At 37.7% G+C, this 21,356-nt stretch overlaps 1 protein-coding gene across 1 annotated transcript in view; it reads right to left on the minus strand.

Annotated features, from left to right (window-relative positions):
• Positions 1-20,278, minus strand: part of GRXCR1 (glutaredoxin and cysteine rich domain containing 1) — a 156,446-nt gene extending 136,168 nt beyond the window's left edge. Inside the window, exon 1 of the mRNA XM_002745885.5 lies at positions 19,704-20,278. Coding sequence (XP_002745931.1) covers positions 19,704-20,087 — 384 coding nt within the window. The 5' untranslated portion in view covers positions 20,088-20,278. The remainder of the gene's footprint in view (positions 1-19,703) is intronic.
• Positions 20,279-21,356: the final 1,078 nt, after the last annotated feature.

Raw genomic sequence — 21,356 nt, forward strand, 5'->3', positions numbered from 1 at the left:
CACTCACTATTATAACAGCATGAGAGAAACTGCTCCCATGATTCAATTATTTCCATGTAGTACCACCCTTGACACATGCGGATTATTACAATTGAAAGTGCAATTTAGGTGGTGACACACAGCCAAACCATATCACTAATGATTTCAAATTTTTCCTCATTACAGTGATGAGATTTATATTTCATATCACTAAGATCAGCACTTTAGTTTCCCAATGTCCCAATTCTGTTTCTAGGATACTAAGGGCAAAGTATAAAAAGTGTTGAAATCACTACACAAAAATGAATATATAATGGTGTTTTTGCTGCTGAAACTAAACTATTGACTAGTGAACAGAACTCTAAACCTGGCATATAAGAATTGTTCAGGGCTATCATTTTAATATGAAGTAAAAAACTTCCTGTACACATGAGATGTGCTAGTTTATGTGCAATGAGCATTGACTTCCTCCCATGTTTGCTTTACTTCCATAAAGGGTTCAAGTTCACATACTTCTTTGAACATTTCCAAATACATTGAAAGGAAATCATAATGTGTCAATATAGAAAATGAAGCATGAATTCCACCAGATTATCTTCAGATCCTTTTCAATATTAAGTCTTTGCAATTCGATGGAAACAAATATGATTTTAAATAAACATGCAATGGTTTCTTCCAAGCTATAAACTGCTCTACTTTAATGCATCTTGCACATTTATGCCAGATAATCTCCCCAAATCCCCATGATTATTGTTTAAATACCCATTTTTGAATATTTTTATCAGAAAAAGACACTGGATTAATGACAGGAACTCTGATAATTATACCTGGGCAATTGCCAATCATTAAATCTCAATTATCCAGGAAAAAACAAAATATACGTTCATCATTTATCCTGTCTTTGTTTGCTCTTGTTTTGGCTCACTTTTTTAATCCTCAATAAGAATTCAAAACAGCCTTCCAATTTTATCTCCCATCATTTTCCCATATAAACCCTCTACTACAAGTAAACTAATCCCCTAACTGGCTCTTAAACATACCTTATGTTTCTGCTAAAAGACTAACTTCCCCATTTTTAAAGTTATATCATATGTAATAGAAGTGTTATATGCCAGGTACTGTTCTAATCTATATACATGTGTTAATCAATTTAATCCTCACACTAACCACATAAATTAGGTATAGCTACTAGCATCAATTTACAGATGAGATAACTAGATTTTGCCCAAGATTTCACAGCTAATGGGTGTACATGATCTAGAAGTTTGAGTCAAGGGGTTTTTTCCCCCCATAGTCACTGCTGTAAATCACTACACATACTTTTTAATTAAAATCCTATCTGCTGCTTTGAACCTACTTGCCCTTCTATCCCCAAAAAATCTTGAATCTTTTGCTATCATAGAATATATATATTCTGCTACTTAGTTTCCTGCTTACCCATACTATCTTGTAATTTTTTATATTGCAGTGTATTTCCTCTCTTTTATTCTTGTAATTTTATATGCTTGTGCCTTGTCTTTCTATTGAATTCTTGACAGTAGAAGTTGTATGTCCATTAGTACTGATTTATTGCTTTATTTTCATACAGTTTTGTTGCTATTTCTTTTTTGGTTATATGTATTAAAGGCATATTTGGAAACCTAGTAAACTTTCAAAATATATTCAGGCTTCAATTGCTTTGGAATGGCCTAAAATTAGGTTGGATTTTCCTTTTTTGTAATATACTGTCTTAGCTATCCATTGCATATCAGAATGTATTCATTCATTTCATTGACAAATATTTATAGAACTAATGTAGTCAAGTACTACGCTAGGCACTCAGGATATGAAAATTAAAAATACAATCCCTTCAGACATGTGGGAAGGCTGAGTAGTAAACAGATTTCTGTGTTAGAGTTACAGTATGTTGTAATAAGGGCTTTTGTCAAGCTATAATACATGTGTTATAAGAGCTATAGAGGCACTTAACACTAAGAGGGGAACCATGGAAGCTCCAGAAAACAGTCACATCTGGAGTTAGTATAAAAGATTAAAATAACAAGAAAAAAAAAGTGGCAGCATTTCAAGAATTAAAAGCAGCATGCATTCCCTTCCCAAAAAGAATCAGACAATATAAAATAGCAAAGTATGGTTAGGATACCTGTATTGATATGTATGTGCTATAAGGGAGAGTATGTCTAGGGATAAGACTGGAGGAGTCAGAATAGAAAACCAGGGACAGCTTATATGCCACGTGGGTCAGCTGTGTCTTTTGTTCTACCTCACACCCTCCAGGCCTCATGTTGATTTCCAGCCACAGCTTCAAAAAACAGTTTAATGTTCACTTTGTACTAAGAGAAACACTGAGAGCTTATGACCTGAATCATTTTCTATCTTGTGCTCTTTCCAACTTCTCCATGGGGCATTCACAGAAGCCCACACAGCATATGTAGCTCAGGAGTATAAGAGGATATAGATATCTTGGGGCAGCTCTTAAGAAAAATGAGGGAAAGGCCACAAATGCATCTCCCTGTTATTGCTGGGTGGCATAGATTCTGAAAGTCACTCTAAACCTTCCTCAGAAGGCCTTGGAGGGATCCAGAATCAAACTCATGTGGTTCATAGCAGTAATCAATACACATTTTGATATGGCTAGGCTTTGTGTCCCCACCCAAATCTCATCTTGAATTGTAATCTCCAGGTGTTGAGGGAGGAAACTGATGGGAGGTGATTGAATCATAGAGGTGGTTTTCCCTATGCTGTTCTCGTGATAGTGAGTTCTGACAACATCTGATGGCTTAAGTATTTGGCAAGTTCCTCCTTCACACACTCTTCTCTCTCACCTGCTACCATGTAAGATGTACTTGCTTCTCCTTCTGCCATGATAGTAAGTTTTCTGAGTCCTCTACAGCCATGTGGAACTAAGAGTCAATTTAACCTCTTTCCTTTATAAATTACTCAGTCTGGGATAGTATCTTCATAGCAGTGTGAGAACAAACTAATATATGTCTGCATTGGCTTTTCCTCCATCCCTCTTGAAAATGCCTTCATCCTTCCTTCCTGCCCTACACAAGTCCTTATTCACACTTGGCTTTTGAGAGGGACTCAGGTTAATACACCAGATTAAGAAGTTTGATTTTATATGTAAATGCCTCAGAGAACCATGGTTTGTTTTTAGCAGGGGTGTAACATGATCAGAGTAACAACTGGATGATGAACGGATTAGCTGAGGGCAAGACTAGAGGCTGGAAAAGAAAATAGGAAGTTTCTTCATATTTCATACTGCAACATAGACATAAAGTTACCAACCAGGAGGTAAATGGATTTTTTAATGAGAAAATAACAATAATGACCCTAAAAATTGGCTAACCAGATGGCACTTTCTGATTGCATTTTAGAAAAAGGAAAATGTGCAAGGACTAGCTCTGGCTCCAGGATAAATTATTATGTCGAGTTTGTTTTGTGTTTTGTTTTTTGTTTGTGTGTGTTTTGTTTTGTGTTTTCTGTTTGTTTTGCTCCTCACCCTCGCTTTTTCTTTTTTGATTTTGTCTTTGGAAACTTTCTAGTAGTCTCACTTCCAGAGATGTGCTGGTAAACCAACTTCAGGGAATGGGGGAGCCCTAATTTGTAGTCTTTGCTAATTTTTTATGACGTATAGGACAATCACCGTGGCCAATTTCAAATTGCCAAGGGTTTAATAATTTATTTTCTGTTTGGTAGACAAACCTGACAGCAATAATTTAAGCACGCCTTAAGAATGATCCTGTATGGCAGATGCACTTGACAGCAATAACCTAAGAAATGAGAGTTGCCACGTAAAGGTTAATGGGGAAAGGGTGTTAAGTAAAGATGCCATATAAACTGTGTGCTTTTTATAAGCAGTTGTGATTCTCCTGTCCAGCTCACAGCCACTGGGGCATCCCTGCATGTAAGTCCTCAATAAACCCTATGTCTTGTTTGCTGGCTCTGGGTCTCTTCTTAGGATTCTAGGACCTGGTACCATCCCCACTGGAGTCAGTAGGATTTGGGCACAACACTTGCCAAATTTCTTCATATATAACAGCCCTCTCATCAGCACACCACTGCCAATTACCACAGGAGAGGGCCCTGGCTACTCAGAACCCCTGGCAACCAGTGTTCTCCTTTCTCATTTCTATCAAAATGTGTCTACCTTTCATTGCTTGTATTCATGCAATGTGTTAATGAGATATCCCAGTATTCTAAATTATGATCCTTTGCCCACTCAGCACCATTCTTCCTGTCTCCAGATAATGTAATTTTATGTTAACAATATGTAGTAGATGTTTTGATGGGTGACCCACATCCCTCTTCAAGTTTTAGAATCCATTTATGAGTAGGCATAGAAGGTTGCTGGTTTTAAGTAAAACTCACAAATAGAAAGACTTTGCAACAGCTTCAGGCTAAAATACAAGAAAATCCGAAGCTTACTGCATACAATTCTGCAGATTCTATGTCACTATAGTTATCTGTGGTAGAGAAGGTTGCCATGTAGTCTCTTGCCAGTTCCAACCAAAAAGTCACAGCACCAATCCCTAGGGTTGGGTTCTGGATCAAGACCAGGCCCGATGCAGGAGTCAGCTACATAGTATTTGAAAGCAGCTTCTGGCATGACCTTGGCCCTGATAGAAACTCAGTATCTACCCTACCAGACCATTAGAACCACCTGTCAGTACTATGACATATATATACTGTCATACTCACAAGGCCAGGCAGGTATAGCAGCAATTCAGTGTAAAATAAAGGTACTTTATCTAAGCCCAGGCTCAAGCAGGTTCAGAGAGCTCAAGTAAGCAACACAAACAGGCAGTAATACTACCCCTGCCAGGCATCATGCCATCCAGACTTGCCACCTGCTAGAGCTTTGCAGCAGCATCTTGAAGGCGTGGCTAATGCATCAGCTTGGGAGATGACCCCTTGTGGGAAGGCAGCATCACTCTTCAGGCTGTCACTTATACCTAAACCAATGGTCATTATGTGGTGCTACTTTGCCAGTGGCTAGAATTCATGGATCGAGGAACCAATAGGAAGCTGTAGGAGCCCATTCACCATTACTCCCAGCCACCCACCTGAAGGATTTTTATTTTCTCTGCAACATTAGGCATCAATAGTCCAAGTCCTTGATTCCAGAAGGGAGTTCTTCCCCCAAGCAATGCAGTAAGAGTTCCACCATACTTAAAGCTCTAGTTGACATCTAGTCACTTTGGGCTTATCATGATAGTAATCTAGGTAGCCCAAAAAGCAGCCACAATACCGGCAAGGTTAACTGACCCTGAGTGTCATGAGGCAGCAGAACTGATGCTACATATAAGGAGCAGGGAGAAATATGTTTGACACTCAGGGCCTCTGATGGTATTCATGGGTTTAGCAGTGAGTCAGTAAGTACAGCAACTACTACCTGAGAAAGGCATAATAATCAGAGCTCAGGCTCTACAGGGACTGAAAATATGGGACAACCAATCATCTGAGCCACCTAATTGAATGGAAGTTCTAGCTAAGAGGAGAGGTGTCTAAAATGGATAGTGGAAGATTATCAGCTATCATTTCAAGACAAACAGCAGTGTGGGAACTGTAATTTATCCCACTAGCTCTCCCATTAACTATGACAAGGCTGTGCTTGGATGCAATAAACTTAGTGGGAGGAAGCAGATAAATCTGAACAGGGCAGGAGGTGAACCACAGTGAATACTCCCAGATCCCTTCGTAATGCTGGCTGACCCACACCCCCAGCTACTGAAATGTTGGCTGCTGAAAGCTCACAGCCAGTGGCCAAAGACAGGTGAGGCCAAACCCATGCTACAAGTTGTATTGCAGAGCTTCTCCAGTGTCTGGGCTGGCTCTGGCATCCAGCCAAGATGACTACCTCGTTTTGCTTTCTTCCTTGCCTCCACCTGCTTCCTTTACTCCCTTTCTTCTGAGGTGCTCCCTTAATAAATCACTTTTTACAAGAATCCAATCTTAGGTTCTGCTTCTGAGGAACTCAATTTAACACAAAGGAGATCTCTGTAGTATGGAAATAGGGAAACTAATAAAAAGAATTTCAGGTGACAGATTAAAATGAAAGCCAAAATATTTAGGAACAAATGTTTTTTCATTGTCCTTTAAATTATTTTGGTTTGTTGTCAGCTTATCTCATATGAAATGCATTAATATTTACCTTGTAAATTTTCTATGAGGATTAAAGAACAGAGGCAGCTGAGATAATTTCAATCACATGTAGGCATTCAATAAAGGGTTACCTGTATTGCTAATACTACTAGCATCCTTTTAAATAGTTCAAAAATAAAAACAACCTTGCTGGCAACCAATAAAATTAGGAAAGCTGCAGCTGTAGTGCTGAAAGGCTTGCTGAGAGTGGGTCTGTCCTGCTCTGCATGCAGAGAGCTTTGCTAGCATTGTTCTCCTCAGATGTGAAATGAGTTCCAGCTCACTGACTGTGCAGCACCTGAGGTGACTGGCTTCCCAGGCAAAGAGTAAAGGAAGGAGCTGTGGGAATGACTGCTGTGACTCTGTAGTCATTGTGTTTTACACTTTATTTTGCTTTTGATGTCATGGAGCAAGCAGGAGAGAAAAAATAGAGCCAAGTGCACTGAGAAGTTCCTTTCTGTTTTAGACTGCTCAGCTTGGGTGAACTATGGTGCACACCTTTTTAAAATTGGACAGTTAGCATCCTACTATACAGATAATAGAGTAGAAGTAAAATAGATAAATAATATAGTAGGCCAGCTGTGGTGGCTCACGCCTGTAATCCCAGCACTTCGGGAGGCTGAGGCAGGTAGATCACAAATCAGGAGTTTGAGACCAGGCTGGTCAACATAGTGAAACCCTGTCTGTACTAAAAATAAAAATAAAATAGCCAGACATGGTGGCATGAGCCTGTAATCCCAGCTACTCAGGAGGCTGAGGCAGGAGAATCGCTTGAACCCAGAAGGCAGAGGTTGCAGCGGCTGAGATCACACCATTGCACTCCAGCCCAGGCCACAGTGTGAGACTCCATCTCAAAAAATATATAATAATAATAATAATAATATACTTTTACCGCTGTTAGTTAATGAAAACCTGTTCACCAGCCCTATTGTCTTTTGAGGTTTCCAAAGTTGTTGTGTTAAAATAATTAAATCCAACAGGTAAAAAGCTGTGAACTTGAGAAAATATAGATTTTAAATAAAATAGAAAGACTAAAATTCTCAAGGACAGGCAGAAAAAATATGCAGTTTATGAAATAAGATTACTATCAAGAAGCATGATCCAATGTGAGGCAAATTACATAAAATCAAAATTAACATCATATGAAAGTTCCTGGATAATGGTGTGGCAGGCACTGTTGCTTGTTTGTTCATCAGCTATTTCCAACCCCATCCTCCTATGCTCTCTTCCACCAAAGAGGCAATGCCAGATACATTCCTGGCCTCTTATGTTGCACGAAACATAAGAAAATAAAATGTAAGAGAATGAGTCAGTAATTTTCTGGAATTTTCTTTTCCTTTCTGATAAAAGAGGCACACCTATAAGGAATGTTCTCTTTTGCCACACTCCCTTTTGGTTTTGACTATGGTCTGGTGTAAGCTATGGCACCCATTTTGAATCCATGAGAGGACATCACCAACAAGCCAAGAATGGCCATGCAGAACAACAGGAAATGTCTGGGTCCTTTATCATATATCAAGCCATGAAAAAACTTCAGCAACAGCCTGAGGTTTTTTTCTGAACTTCTTAAATGATGTAATAAATGTCTTCACATTTTCAGCCTTGTCTAGCAGTCCACTCTGTAGCTCACAGTGGAAGACATTCCATAGAGATGAAAACAATTCCCTGGATTGGCATGGAAAGGCATTAAAAATCAATCTAGGCTATTACTAAAGAAGAGATTGATTCTGTCTCTACCCAGAAGGTGCAAGCAAGGCATTCAGATGACAGGTGTTAACAAGGAACACTCAGACACAAGGCATGTGGGTGGCTGACTGAGTTCACAGGTATGGAGCCAACTGCAGGAGAGCCAGGCTGGCAAACACTTGGCAAATTGACACGGGAGCTAATATTAGGGAATCCAAGACAAAGGCCTAGGTAGGGGCCAAAGCCAAGACAGGATCTCCAAGACAGGAATTGGCCACCAGACAACAGGTTTGTGTGGCAGGTTTGGAGCCAAGTTTGGAGGCAGCAGCTGAGACTTTTCAAAGTGAAAATTTCTGCCAAAAAATCTTGTGGTACCAGGATGCCTTTTATGGATTGGCCCAGGACTTCCCACACAGCTTTGATTTTTAAAAATGTTATCTGAGAGGAACAGAATCTCCATAAGATTTATAGAATTGAGTCAGATGTCCCACCTCTGCTCCCCAATAAGCTCTTGAGTACTTGCCATATGTTACAGTAACTATGTGATTGTGTATCTCATAAGAAAGAACTATATTCTCTGAGGACAGAAATCATGCTTTGTTCATCTTTGCACCCTCCTCGACTAGCAGAATACTTAGTAGCACTTGATTCACAATGTGTTTGAAGAAGAAGAATAAAAATAACCATATTCATTGAGTACTTACAAGGTACCAGGCATCAGGAAACATGCTTTATACACAGTAACTCATTTACTTCATAGAAATAGTCACAACCATTATCCCTACTTGACCAATAAAGAAACTAGGCTTTATAGAAGTTAAGTACATTTCCTCACATTACACAACTAGGAAAAGTTAGACTGCATGTGAAACCAGGCCATCTCCCTCCAGAGGACAGTGCTGTTACATATAAATGGAGGGAAAGCAAGCACAGTAATCATTTAAGACACTAGTGGAGAATAAGGTACTTTTCTCTTCTTTCTCTCAAAAGAAAAGGGGAGCTTTGATTTCTAGAACTTATATCTTCTCGCTCCTAAGAATAACTGTTAGAAGAATGTTTTCAAGAGTCTAGACATACAGGCAATAAAGGTAAGTAGGGCCAAGAGTTTAAAAGAGTGAAAGTTGGGCATCGTCTGTGAAGGGCTTTGGGCACTGCCTGTAGCATCAGTGTAGCACATGGACTGAAGGAGCAGCAATGAAGATGGACACCAGGATCCATGGATCAAAATCATCTCTAGACATTCCAGCCCATTATGAACCCATATATCTTGCTGATCACAATGTGTGGGGAAAGAATCCTGAATGATGACTAGTACAGAACTCCCTGTCCCTTCCTACATAGAGCATCCAAGAGTCACTTTTTTTTTTTTTTTTGAGGAGTCCCACTCTGTCACCAAAGCTGTAGTGCAATGGTGCAATCTTGGTTCACTGCAACCTCTGCCACCTGGGTTCAAGTGATTCTCCCGCCTCGGCCTCCTGAATAGCTAGGACTACAAATGCATGCCATCATACCTGGCTAATTTTTTTTTTTTGGTATTTTTAGTAGAAACGGGGTTTCACTACGTTGCCCAGGTTGGTCTTGAACTCCTGACCTTGTGATCCGCCCACCTCACCTCCCAAAGTGCTGGGATTACAGGCATGAGTCACAGCACCCAGCCTCAAGAGCAACTTCTAATCTGACTTAGAAACATCAAGACAAATTATCCAAAGTAGTTCATTGCGTATCACATTTAAACCTCCAGCAGAAAGGAGGGAAGGACAGAGGAAAAGACTCTTATTCGGGATGGATAGGCAGCTACTTAATTTCCAACATAGGTTTTGGGTCTGTTTAAGTTCTCATAAGCTCTCACCACCAAGGGATTTTGGGAGAGGCATGAATAATTTCATCTCCAGAAATTCTTCATGGAAATATAAAAAATACTCCCTGAAAAAAATCATCTTGTAATTGAGTAGCTGAAGCAGGAAACATTGGCCTTGGAAAATGCTGAAACAAGCACAAATTTAGGAAAAAAGGAAAAGGAAAATGGGAAGAGGTATATATGACTGTATGAAAAGGGAAATTCTAGAATTAGAGGAATAGCTCTGAACATTGTGATTAGGAAAATCTACAAAACTGTGGCCCAAATTTTTGTCATTTGGTTTTCTTTGTAGTTAGAAAGAGAGGCAACATCTTCAGTAAAGATCCATTGGTTTATTTGTGTTATCTTTGTAGTAGATTTTCTAATATTATTTTAAATAAAATGTGCATAACTGTTTTATATGGCCAGACACTTGAAGCACCAGGCACTGAGAGAGCCAAATCTTCAGCCTCTGGGTCCAGTTGTAGCCTCTGGGTTTCAAATGAAGCCCCCGGGAGTTCTAGAAGCCCAGCACTAGATTATTGACTCAATTGATTCAAAAATGTTTATGCTCTAACAACAAGCTACATGCTTCTCTGAGATCATAGTTATTTCCCTCAGACCATAGGAATTAAGATGACCCCTTGGGACAAATGACCCCTTTTATGAGCAGTTTCTGGCACTACAGGAATAATGCATTAGAGTCATTATTTATTTTTCTTTAACTTTTAATGTCAGGGGTACATGTGCAGGATGTGCAGGTTTGCTGCATAGGTAAATATATGCCATGGTGGTTTGCCACACAGATCATCCCATCACCTAGGTGTTAAGCCCAGCATTTATTAGCTATTCTTCCTGATGCTCTCCCTCCCACTACCCCACCCCTGAAAGTCCCAAGTGTGTGTTGTTCTCATGCAATGTGTTCTCATCATTCAGGTACTCATTCCACTATGAAGATTCATGCACACATGTTCATTTCAGCACTATTCACAATAGCAAAGACATGAAACGGCCATCAATGATAGACTTGATAAAGAAAATATGGTATATATACATCACAGAATACTATGCAGCCATCAAAATGAATGAGATCATGTCCTTTCCAGAGACATGGATGGAGTCAGAAGTCATCATCCTCAGCAAACTAATGCAGTCACAGGGTCACTCTTAAATGAACTAATGGAAGGAAACCCTGGAGTCCTCTGAGGATGATGTGTTTTGCATCACAACCACTCTTGCATCATTTGTCTTTCTCCCCTTTTCATAAAATCACTAGCTTAACTTTATTTATTTCTAATATTTACTAAACAAAACATTTGTTGCTTCATTAGGGATGCTTAATTTTCATTGAATTAATTTCTTTTGACCCACTTGGCATTATTCTATACTGACAATTTGCCATGATCAACATTGTGTTCTATTTACTCAGTAAGGTATATAATACTAAGATACAACTAGATGCAAGACCAGAGTCCGAAAAGATTTTAAATGCCTGGACTAACATAATAAAATTAAATTCTATTGAATGTAGCATTCTATGCATAACTATAGAAAGGAAACTAACAAAACAGCATTATAATGCTTGCTCAGGAAAGGTATCTAAGAAGGCAAGCCCAACAATGCAAACCCATTTCAAGACTCTGATTGTGCTGTATTTATTACCATCCCCTTAGCCAAAGAAAATCACATGGTCAAGATCAAAGCCAAGAACTCTGGAAATATACTCTACCCCTGGTGGCCATGGCAAAGATATGTCAATGTATGCTACTACCACAGAGAAACAGGATGAAAGGAAGCCAATGATTTAGTCTACAACAGAGCCTCAGTCTTCTCATGAACAAATAAGCTTAATGCCAAATACAGAAAGCAAATATAATAGCCACCCATGTCCTAATCTCCACAAGCTATGAATATATTTCTTTACACAGCAAAAGTGACTTTGCGGACATGATTGCGTTAAGGGCCTTGAGATAGGAAGATTATCCCAGACTTTGTGAATGTGCCCAGCATAATCACTAAGATCTTTGTATGGGAAAGAGGAAAGCAATAGAGCTAGAGAAGATGTAACAGCAGAAGCAGAGGTCAGAAGGATGCAGGGCCACAAGCCAAGGAATGCAGACAGTCACTGGAAGCTGGGAAATGGAAGAAATCAATTCCACCTTAAAACCTCCAGAGGAGAAACAGCACTGCCAAAACTTTGATTTTAGCCCCATTACAATCATTTCAGGCTTCCAACCTCTGTAACTTTAAAGAGATAAATTTGTATTAGGACAGTAAGTTTGTAGTGATTTGATTTGTTTCAGCAGCCGTAGGAAACTAATAAACCAGGTGAGTAGTAATTGGTATTCAGTCTCTTCTAAATATGAATACCACAGGCTTTATTTTTCACATAACCAGCATGATTAATGTGGATGCCAAAGACCATGCTCTTTATTTCTGGGAGAAACCATGAGTCTTGGATCCTTAAAAGGAGGATATTTACTTGGGACAGTTTAGAAGCAACAGAATCTTGGGACACTGGAAGGCATCCTTTCTGCCAGATGCTCCACAAGTATTGTGCTGTCAAAGGAAGGTACTCATGAGATGGCCACCAGAGGGCATATGAACCTGGCTCCTCATGGAAGGTGATAAGCAAATAAAACAGTTGCTCTGTGGCATAGGTTAGTTCTGGGATCCTCACAAGTAGAGTTACCCAACAGCCTCTCCCTGCTGACTCTGCTCTAGACCTTCCTCTCAATCTCTAGACTCCCCCTCATCGCAAGTTCCTGAGGTCACAGACCACCCAGCTTGTCCCCTTTGACTAAGATGACCCTTCTTAGCCTCTACCAGTTTGGTACTCTAAGTCTCCCTATTCTCTTTCCACTGACCTGTAATAACACAATTCCCCAGAGCCTTCTCTTCTGACAAAATCTATCTCTAGCTAATCAACACCTTGGCTTTCACTACTCTACCCTCTTTTGGACTAGTCAAGCTTATACAAAGTTTCATATAATAAGGATGTTTAATTTCATAAAATTAATTATATAAGAGGTACAAAAAAGAAGTAATTAATTCTTTTATAGCCTAACTTTGTTATTTAAGATCAAAAAATAAGGAATACTCCCATTATTTACTTTATTTATTATGTATAAGGGTCTATTCACTCCTGATTAAATATTCTAAGGCATAATCAGCAATTAAATGCAATAATGAATTATTAGAAAAATAAAATTGAGCAAAGATATCTCAAATTTTAGTTGACTAGATTTGTGCACATAAATAAAATGCCCTTAATTGAAAATTTCAGCATGACATCTTACTCTGTTTATAATATTGTTAATCCCTTTCAGGTGATAATTATTGAAGGATTGACATATTTATATGCTGTCAGTTTATAGACTATTAAATGTTTATATTACTTTTATACAAAATTTGAAATACTGGGTTTCAGAGAAAATATCAGCATGAGCAATATCTGCCAGCAAGACCAAGCCACCAAAAGAATGTTTGTCTTGCCCGGCTGTTAAATTGCTTTTTAAGGTTTAGAAACATCAGGTGCTAATTCCCTAATTATGTGGTAACCATGGGCCACCCATGAGCATTCATTAAGCAGTTTCAAGTCATACTGCAGAATCTGTGAGTTTGCTCAGCAGGTTGTTCCAAAGCCAGAGTTCAGACAGATTCATAGGATTAAGCTCAGGCAATTACCAAAGTTCCACAAATTAAAATGTCATGATACAAAGATTCTGAAGAACCAGGAAAAAATGAGATTTTCCAACTTAGATATTAATTGAGCTAACTGTAGAAGGAAAGTTTTAACAAGATGAGTAGGAGTTGGATAAGTCAGTGCTCACGGTCAGAGTCATTGTTATTGACTTCTAGAGACTCGTTAAATCAAGGTAAGAGTCATTATATGACGAGCCTTCAGTTCTTGTGCTTGAGACAGAACTCAACTAGAAAGAAGTCAAGAGCAAGCTAAAGACAAAGATCCAAAATACAATGATGTTCTAATAAGAGAAAGACTAAAAGGAGAAAAATATAAGCATCTGCCTCAAGAATGCACACAGGCTGGTAAGCAAACAAGAAAGCAGAAAGAGAATCTTCTGGGGATGAAAACAAAACCTTTTGTATCTGAGTTCCTCCAGCAATTGCTTTACACAATTATTCACAACACACTACTGTATATTCCATGAAGGCAGGAATTTGATTTTAGTCCTCACATTATCTAACATTTTTTTGCCTCATGGTAGATATGCAATAAATAGTTATTTATGAATGATTGAAAATGATGAAAAGAAAGAAGGGAATGAAGCAAGCAAATGACACTTCACCATGCAAACTCTAGTCCTGTCCAATATGGGAAATCCCCAAACCCAAGAGAGATGGAGAAGAGAATAACCACTAAGAGGGTTTCACTTAATTCATTAACTCAAGGAAAGAACATTTATTGTGGTCCTATTCAGTATGTGTGCCTAATGCCATGAGAAAGAAGAGCAAAGGATGATATGTGGAAGGTGGTCACGGGACTCTCTATCAGTTTACAATTCTTTAATTGTACATAAATATCAGTAGTACCAACTCATCTTTGCTGCTTTTTCTTTCCCTTTTACATAAGTCACTTCATCTCTTAGTGTAGTTTTTTGCATCATTTGGAACTTGTATCAAAAATCCCAGAGCTTCTTCAATTACTTCCTAATATCTAAAAAGAATATTTTCATTAATATATGATAAGTCTTGACAGAACACTATATAAGAAATTCTCAAAATACATGACATTTTAAAACTTATAAATTAATATTTCTGACAGAGAAGAAGCTCAGATCACAATTAATTGGTTAATGGTAATATACCTCACAGGGTTGCTGTGAGGGATAAATGTCAATCCACAGAAGTAATGTCAAACAGTGTCCGATATTCAATAAGTACTTAATGCTAATTATTTTTCCAGAGTGGTCCAAATAAACCACTGGGACTAAGGCATCCTCAAGAGTATCACCTTGCTGTTGACGAAATATTATTCTATTATCAGAGTTTGATTCAGTTAACTGGAGATGGATAATGAATACTGCTAGAAAAGTCTGTTAATACTACCCATCCTGAGATAGTGAACCACTCTGCGCACAATATGCTGGAGGTAAACAAGGCATCCTCTTCCAGTGTCAGTCCCTGCAATCTCATGACACTTTAATCAAATGATGTAGAGAAATGATATAAACCTTTTTAAAATACAATTTAAAGCTAAATGGAAGCTATTTAACTCTGCAGAAAAAACTTTTGCAGCTGAAGATCAAATGTTCGATAAATAATAAATGGTAAACCCTGCTAACCAAAAGTTGAAATTTCAAAAGGCCAGATTATATCATAACATGATATGTTTAGTCTTATTACATGTTTGCCATCATGGCATTTCAAAACGTAAAGTTGGGAGATTCTGCATGTAGTATTACACTTTTGAAAGCCAAAAGAGCAAAAGGCAGAGTTCCTGTATTACTAGCTTTGGGCCAGAGACTGGATTTCTCTAACACTTAGTTATCTAAAAACAGACATAATAGTAATTTTTCTGTTCACTTTACAAACTTTTGGGTGAAATTAATTAAAGTGATATATGTGAAAGCCCTGTGTAAAATGCAAAATAACATTTTATTCCTCATTACTGGAAAATTTTATAAAAATTATTTACTTTCTTTAAAAATTAGCCACTGTTACTTGATGCTAAACAAACTACAGAATCACCAAGTATCTAATACCTCTCAGTACCCAGTTGACACCATTGGATTTGAGAAATACTTTGTTCTTAATTCCAAAATCTCTTAGGGTTACTCCTTAGGTTTTTCCACAAACATATTATTTTTATTTCATTTGTCTTGAAATATTAGAATGCTTATAGATACAACCACACTAACCAGAAATATGCAAGTACATACATAGACAGAGGTTATATGTTTAATTTGAATTCTTAGAGAGGAACTGCCAAATTATAGTATGTGTTGTAATTATTTTCATTCTTTGCACTTATTTACCTCGAATACAGTAATTTCAAATCTAGAGAAGGAAAGGGAATTAAAATTATGGAAATTACAATAGAATATTCTAACAGAGTATACTCACATCGTTTGAAGATAAGGTCAAGAAAAATCGCTGTCTGAAATGTAATCTCATAAGAATAAATTAGCAAAAATAAGCAGCCTTAATCACCTGCATCACCACCCTAAGAGAATTTGGAATTATTTTGCTACTAAGAGCAAAGTATATCTCAAATCCAATCACGTCAGCTAGGTACTGAGAGGTATGAGCTATATGGTGATTTTGTAATTTGTTTAGCATGAAGTAACAATGGCTAATTTTTAAAGGAAGTAAATAATTTTTCTTTTTCTTTCTTTTTTTTTTTTTTCCTTGAGATGGATCTTGCTCTGTCACCAGACTGGAGTACAATGGCACAATCTCAGCTCACTGCAACTTCCGACTCCCTGATTCAAGCAATTCTCCTGCCTCAGCCTCCCCAGTAGCTAGGATTACAGGTGTGCACCACCATGCCCAGCTAATTTTTTGCATTTTTAGTAGAGACAAGGTCACCATATTGGCCAGGATGGTCTCGATCTCCTGACCTCGTGATCCACCCACCTCGGTTTCCCAAAGTGCTGGGATTACAGGCATAAGCCACCATGCCTGGCAAGAAAATAAATAATTTTTCTAAAATGTACCAGTAATGAGGAATAAAATTATGTATCTAGATAGAGATTTTCTAAGAACAGAATTTATTAAAGAGTATTAAAAACAGAACGCCTACATCAGAGTGTATTGATAAGACTTCTGGACCTGTTCCCAAATTAACTAATTGATAAACTTGAATATCCATAGGAAGCATGGCTGTCGGGATAACCTTTATTCATCTTTGGCTCAGAAAAATCTTTCTGATAATCTAACCTGATCAAAAGAACAAATAACAAATCATTGTATATCTCATTCATTTTCTTTATTAAATATTGAGGAGATAAGGAACCTTAATATTTTTATTTACCCTCAGGAACCGGATAAATTTTCCTTTTACACTCCAGGTCAATGATTCTCAAACTTTAGTTCATGTAAGACTAACCTAATGAAATTCTAGTAAATGCCTATTTCCATGCCACAGTCATGGCTAGATTCTAGGTTTTCAGAGTTCCAAATTGGCCTCTCTTTAGTTCTGTATTCTTGTTATCTCTGGAAGAGTTGGCAAATTCAACCACCTGGAGCTAAAGAGCCATTGTCTGGAACAGCTAGAGACATTTTGCTTCACCATTAACCACCCTCTACAAAGTCCATCTGAGCAGTCAGGTGACATTCTGCTCTTTGCCTCCTGGTTCATCACTACCTTTAACTACCTCGATTAATACTGCACATCGTCAATTACCCAGGATTATATAATGTAAGCTAATTAACAAATAAAATGAAATTCATTCTCATATTCCTTTAATAGACAACTTTCTAAGCAAGTGCTACTACGAAGTAAGAAGATTTTAAGGGAAAAATTGCAATGACTTCCTTTCTGTGCAGTTGAAATTTTTGTGAGACATATGCCTATGTTTTATGAGATAGGGATAAAAGAATGGAAACTAATACAGAAGAGGCAAGTGATTCACAAGGTCTTTGAAAGATTTTATTTATATTTAGGGTTTTCTTTTAAGTTTAAGGCTAAGTGCTTTAAGGTTTTAAAACTTAAATCAGAAAGCAAAGCCTCGCTGTTTCTTCAGAGTTCTTTGCCTCAATAAGAATTGGCTGTGCATTGAAACCTTAATCAAATATCCAAGACACCAACTGCTCACTTTTTCCTCCTCCAGGGAAATTACTAAGTTACATCAGTCAAGTTTACTGCTTACTTTTCAAGAGATATGGAAAATATATAGGGGGAAAAGTCATATCTGGTAGGGGATATGGGAGTAACTGAATAATAACTTCTGCTTCTAGCCCCTGGGGCTTATCTGTGGAATGCCTGTGGGAATATACACTATCATTATAAGACATATGCCTAAGATGTACATTACCCCAGATGACATACACATCCCTTAAAAAGTGTGGCAAGCATCCAAATCAGGTCTCTACATAATGTTGGGTAGGTTGTATTGCACAACTTTAATGGGTGCCATTCATGCAGACAATGGCGAATGGAGCACCTTGGGCAATAATGCAACTGGCAGCCCTGATCCAAGTGTAGTTGCTCCTTTAACATATGTTTTGTCCTGGAGATACCTGAGAACATTCACATGATGAAGATGCTGCTGATGATGATGAAACTAAAGACAATGGCCAAATATGTGAATTACCTACAACAGACTGATTACTTTGCCAACATTATAAAGAAAGGACCAGATTGGCGGGCAGTTGGGTGGGGGTGGATTTGATTAAGTATCAAAGACCTTGAAGGACCTCTGCTAATAACCTTTATTGCTTGTTATTGCTCTAAAACAGTGAGTAAATGGAATGGGGTTAAATTATTAGAAAAAGACAGTTTTATTGTTTTTTTCCTCAAAGTGAGGCTATAGAACTATGTATAAAAAATATACAGGTAAATATTGTAAACTAATCTAGTATTAAAATACTGATTTTGGAATTCTGTGAGTTTATAGCACTGTCAGGCTAAACACATAGGGAGAAGAAAGATTTTTCTCTTGTAGGTTTTAAAGACAATATATTTTATCATAAAAAATAAATTTGGGGTAACATTGTAGTAAACAGATGCCAATCAAAGTACTAAAACTGGTAGTTTTGTAAACAACCCTTCAAATCATAAGGCAATTCAAATAACGACAAACTAAGTTAATCACAATGGACACAAACATTTTAAGACAATAGTTGCAAAAAATATTGCTCTACTCCTTGGCAATATTAATTTCTGCATTTGGTGAAACTTGGTGGCCACTAAGATTATCATACCCTAATAATCACATCTCTAGGCACTGATATAAGATTTTTCCCGACTTAGTGGAACATAGTCATCAGTTTCTGATTTTCAGTCTCCAACCTCAGCCCAATATGTAAAACTCTTTACCAGTAAGTACTATATATTAAAAGAAACTTTGCTCTCCACTGCTTTTATCCTTTAACTAAAACTAAGCTTTAAGTCATCCTGATGTGATATTTTCAAATGCTTCCTTTGAAATAAAAAATATTTAAGTAACTTCAAGGAAATCCTCTCTCTCCATCATTCACACATTTGTATATAATGTAGAGATATTGAATAATTCATCACAAGAGATCATTTTATTTAAAAATTAAGAATAATATAAAAAGGAATTACAATGAAAATATTGGCTACCTCAGTGATAGCAATCATTCCTGACATAATGATATATGTTTTTAACAAAAAACAAATTACTTTACCAATGCTTTCAAACACTTGTTAACATTAGATCATTGTCAAAAGCCCCAATACCTGAATAATACATTTCTATATTACTCTGCAGAATCTATTACATTTAATGGCTAATTATTAACTATAAAATCTGGATCTCAGTCTGTAAACTTATAAAGGAGTATTTTTTCAAGCATCATCCTAGAATTTTTATGGGTAAATTAATAGAAAAGTGGATATTGGATGAAACCTGCAACCTCCTCAGGAATGGGAGGAAGTCAAAGTTAGTCTTCACTGCTATACAACATTCCAGTTGAACCCAACCTCACTGAATGCATGCACTTAACCTTTTCTGGTATAAACCTCTACACGAGTAATGATAAATGCTACACTGGTATTTCAAGGATAATAAACCAGAAGTTAACTTCTAATATTTGCTCAAATGCTTTGAACACCATCATTTTTTTTTCCTTAGCAAAGAAGTAGATATACTATTTTAGTCATCACACACTGGCAGAAAAGACCACTTACATGTTGTAAAATTGGCTTTGAGAAGTCAATCTATTTTCCCAAGCATAATGATCCTATTTTTAATTGATAGCTATTAGGACAGTATCTTAGGTGGAGGAGTGTCTCACGAAGTATGCAGGAGTTGCAAATAAGAGAGGCTTGCTTTAACTGGAGAACTGAGAGGTGTTTAGATGGTGAGTTAGGAACAAAGAGCAGGAGAAGGTAACAGCGATGACTTACCTGTAATACTTTGGTCAAATTGTTAAACAGAGCCTGGCCAGCACTCACTTTGTATTTGACACCTCTGACTGTGCCATTTTTGCTTAAAATGTTGACTCTTCTTGTACCAAAACCCTTCTCACTGGCAGCCCTTGCTAACATCAGCAAGTTATCCTGGTCATTCTCATTCTCATCACCTTCTGATTCTATGTGGCCATTATGCAGTCCATCAGAATCACTTACTCCATCTATCCCACAGATACTGGCACATTCAGAATCCAGAGAGCCTGATGGTTGCCCATCTTCATACACTTCCTTCAGAACTCGCCCACTGTGAGAGGACGCTATCCGAAACCGGACTCTCCGTGGCCTGTCACTTTCTGGTTTCATCTCCCTTTTCAGCATGGTCACCTCTACTCATGCGAACAGTTTATAGCATTTTGGGTTCGTTTTTATTGCGCTAGTCCACTCTCCAGATAGCAGTATCAGAGCCAATTCTAGTGACGGCAGCACTCCTGTGAAACTGACATCGAAAGGAAAGAGGATTCCCAAGGACTTACAGTGCGTCTCTGCTATTAATAATCAATGTGTGTGTGTGTGTGTGTGTGTGTGTGTGTGTGCGCGCGCGCTATGGTTACCTTTAAACTAAAACCTGCAAAGTGATCTCGGCCTTTAAATATTAAATAGCCATGGCGGACTCTTTCTAACAGGACAAGTGCAAGAAAGTGGCATGCAGCGAAACAGAAAATAAGTATGGGGCAAGAAAATGAGAGGCTTGAACTTTGAAGCCAATGGTGAGCATTGAAAAGAACCTGAGCAGTGGATGATATGTCTCTACTAGTCATTGTGGAAGGCAGAGGTCAGAGATAAATGTGGAATCAAGTTTATAGGATAAGAGAAGACATAATTTTCTCACAGTACTTATTTCTTCTTTCACTCACACTGAGTGATCTTTCAGAAGGGCAATGAACATGTTGTGTGCCTGCATAGAGCTATCAATATTAGTTCTTCTCAAATCATCTCTTAGATTTTATCTACATTGCATAAGATGAATGTCCAACTTGCATCTATCTTCATGTTCCAGTAGTTTTGCTAAAGAGTAACTTGTTAACAAAAATGCTATTTTTAGCTTTTTTGAAAACAGAGAACTTTTGCTTTGTTGCTTTCTGCCTTCTGCTAGTAGAGAATGTTCTTCTCTGTGACAGAGGAAAGGTTTCAGAAAGAATATATATGCAACAGTGAGGGAAGAATAGAAAAACCCTCCAGGCTAACCAGATCAGCCAAAGTAATCCAGGTGATCAGCATTGATACATATTATATCCAAATCACCCATGCATAGAGAAAGGTCCTCCTCATGCTGTGCTCAGTGTATTTTCTATCACTTTGGCAAGCACCTAAGGAGCCTGTTATGATATAAGGTCATATTGAAATTTATACTATAGTGCATGCCCCAAGCTGTCTGCCCCTCCTGAGGGAGGATAAGCTGCTGACCTGCACAAAGCACTTTAGGATTTTAATTGTTAAAGTTTTGGTCTCATTATGAACTTAATTTACATTTATTTTATAAAATTCAGAAAATAATATCACGAAGTTGAAAATAAAATTATGAAAAATCTCACCAGAGATGTTAATAATTTTGTGTATTTTTTTTCAGGGTGTATGGCAGTGATGCTC

Source organism: Callithrix jacchus, chromosome 3 (assembly GCF_049354715.1).
Source record: "Callithrix jacchus isolate 240 chromosome 3, calJac240_pri, whole genome shotgun sequence".
NCBI lineage: Eukaryota > Metazoa > Chordata > Mammalia > Primates > Cebidae > Callithrix > Callithrix jacchus.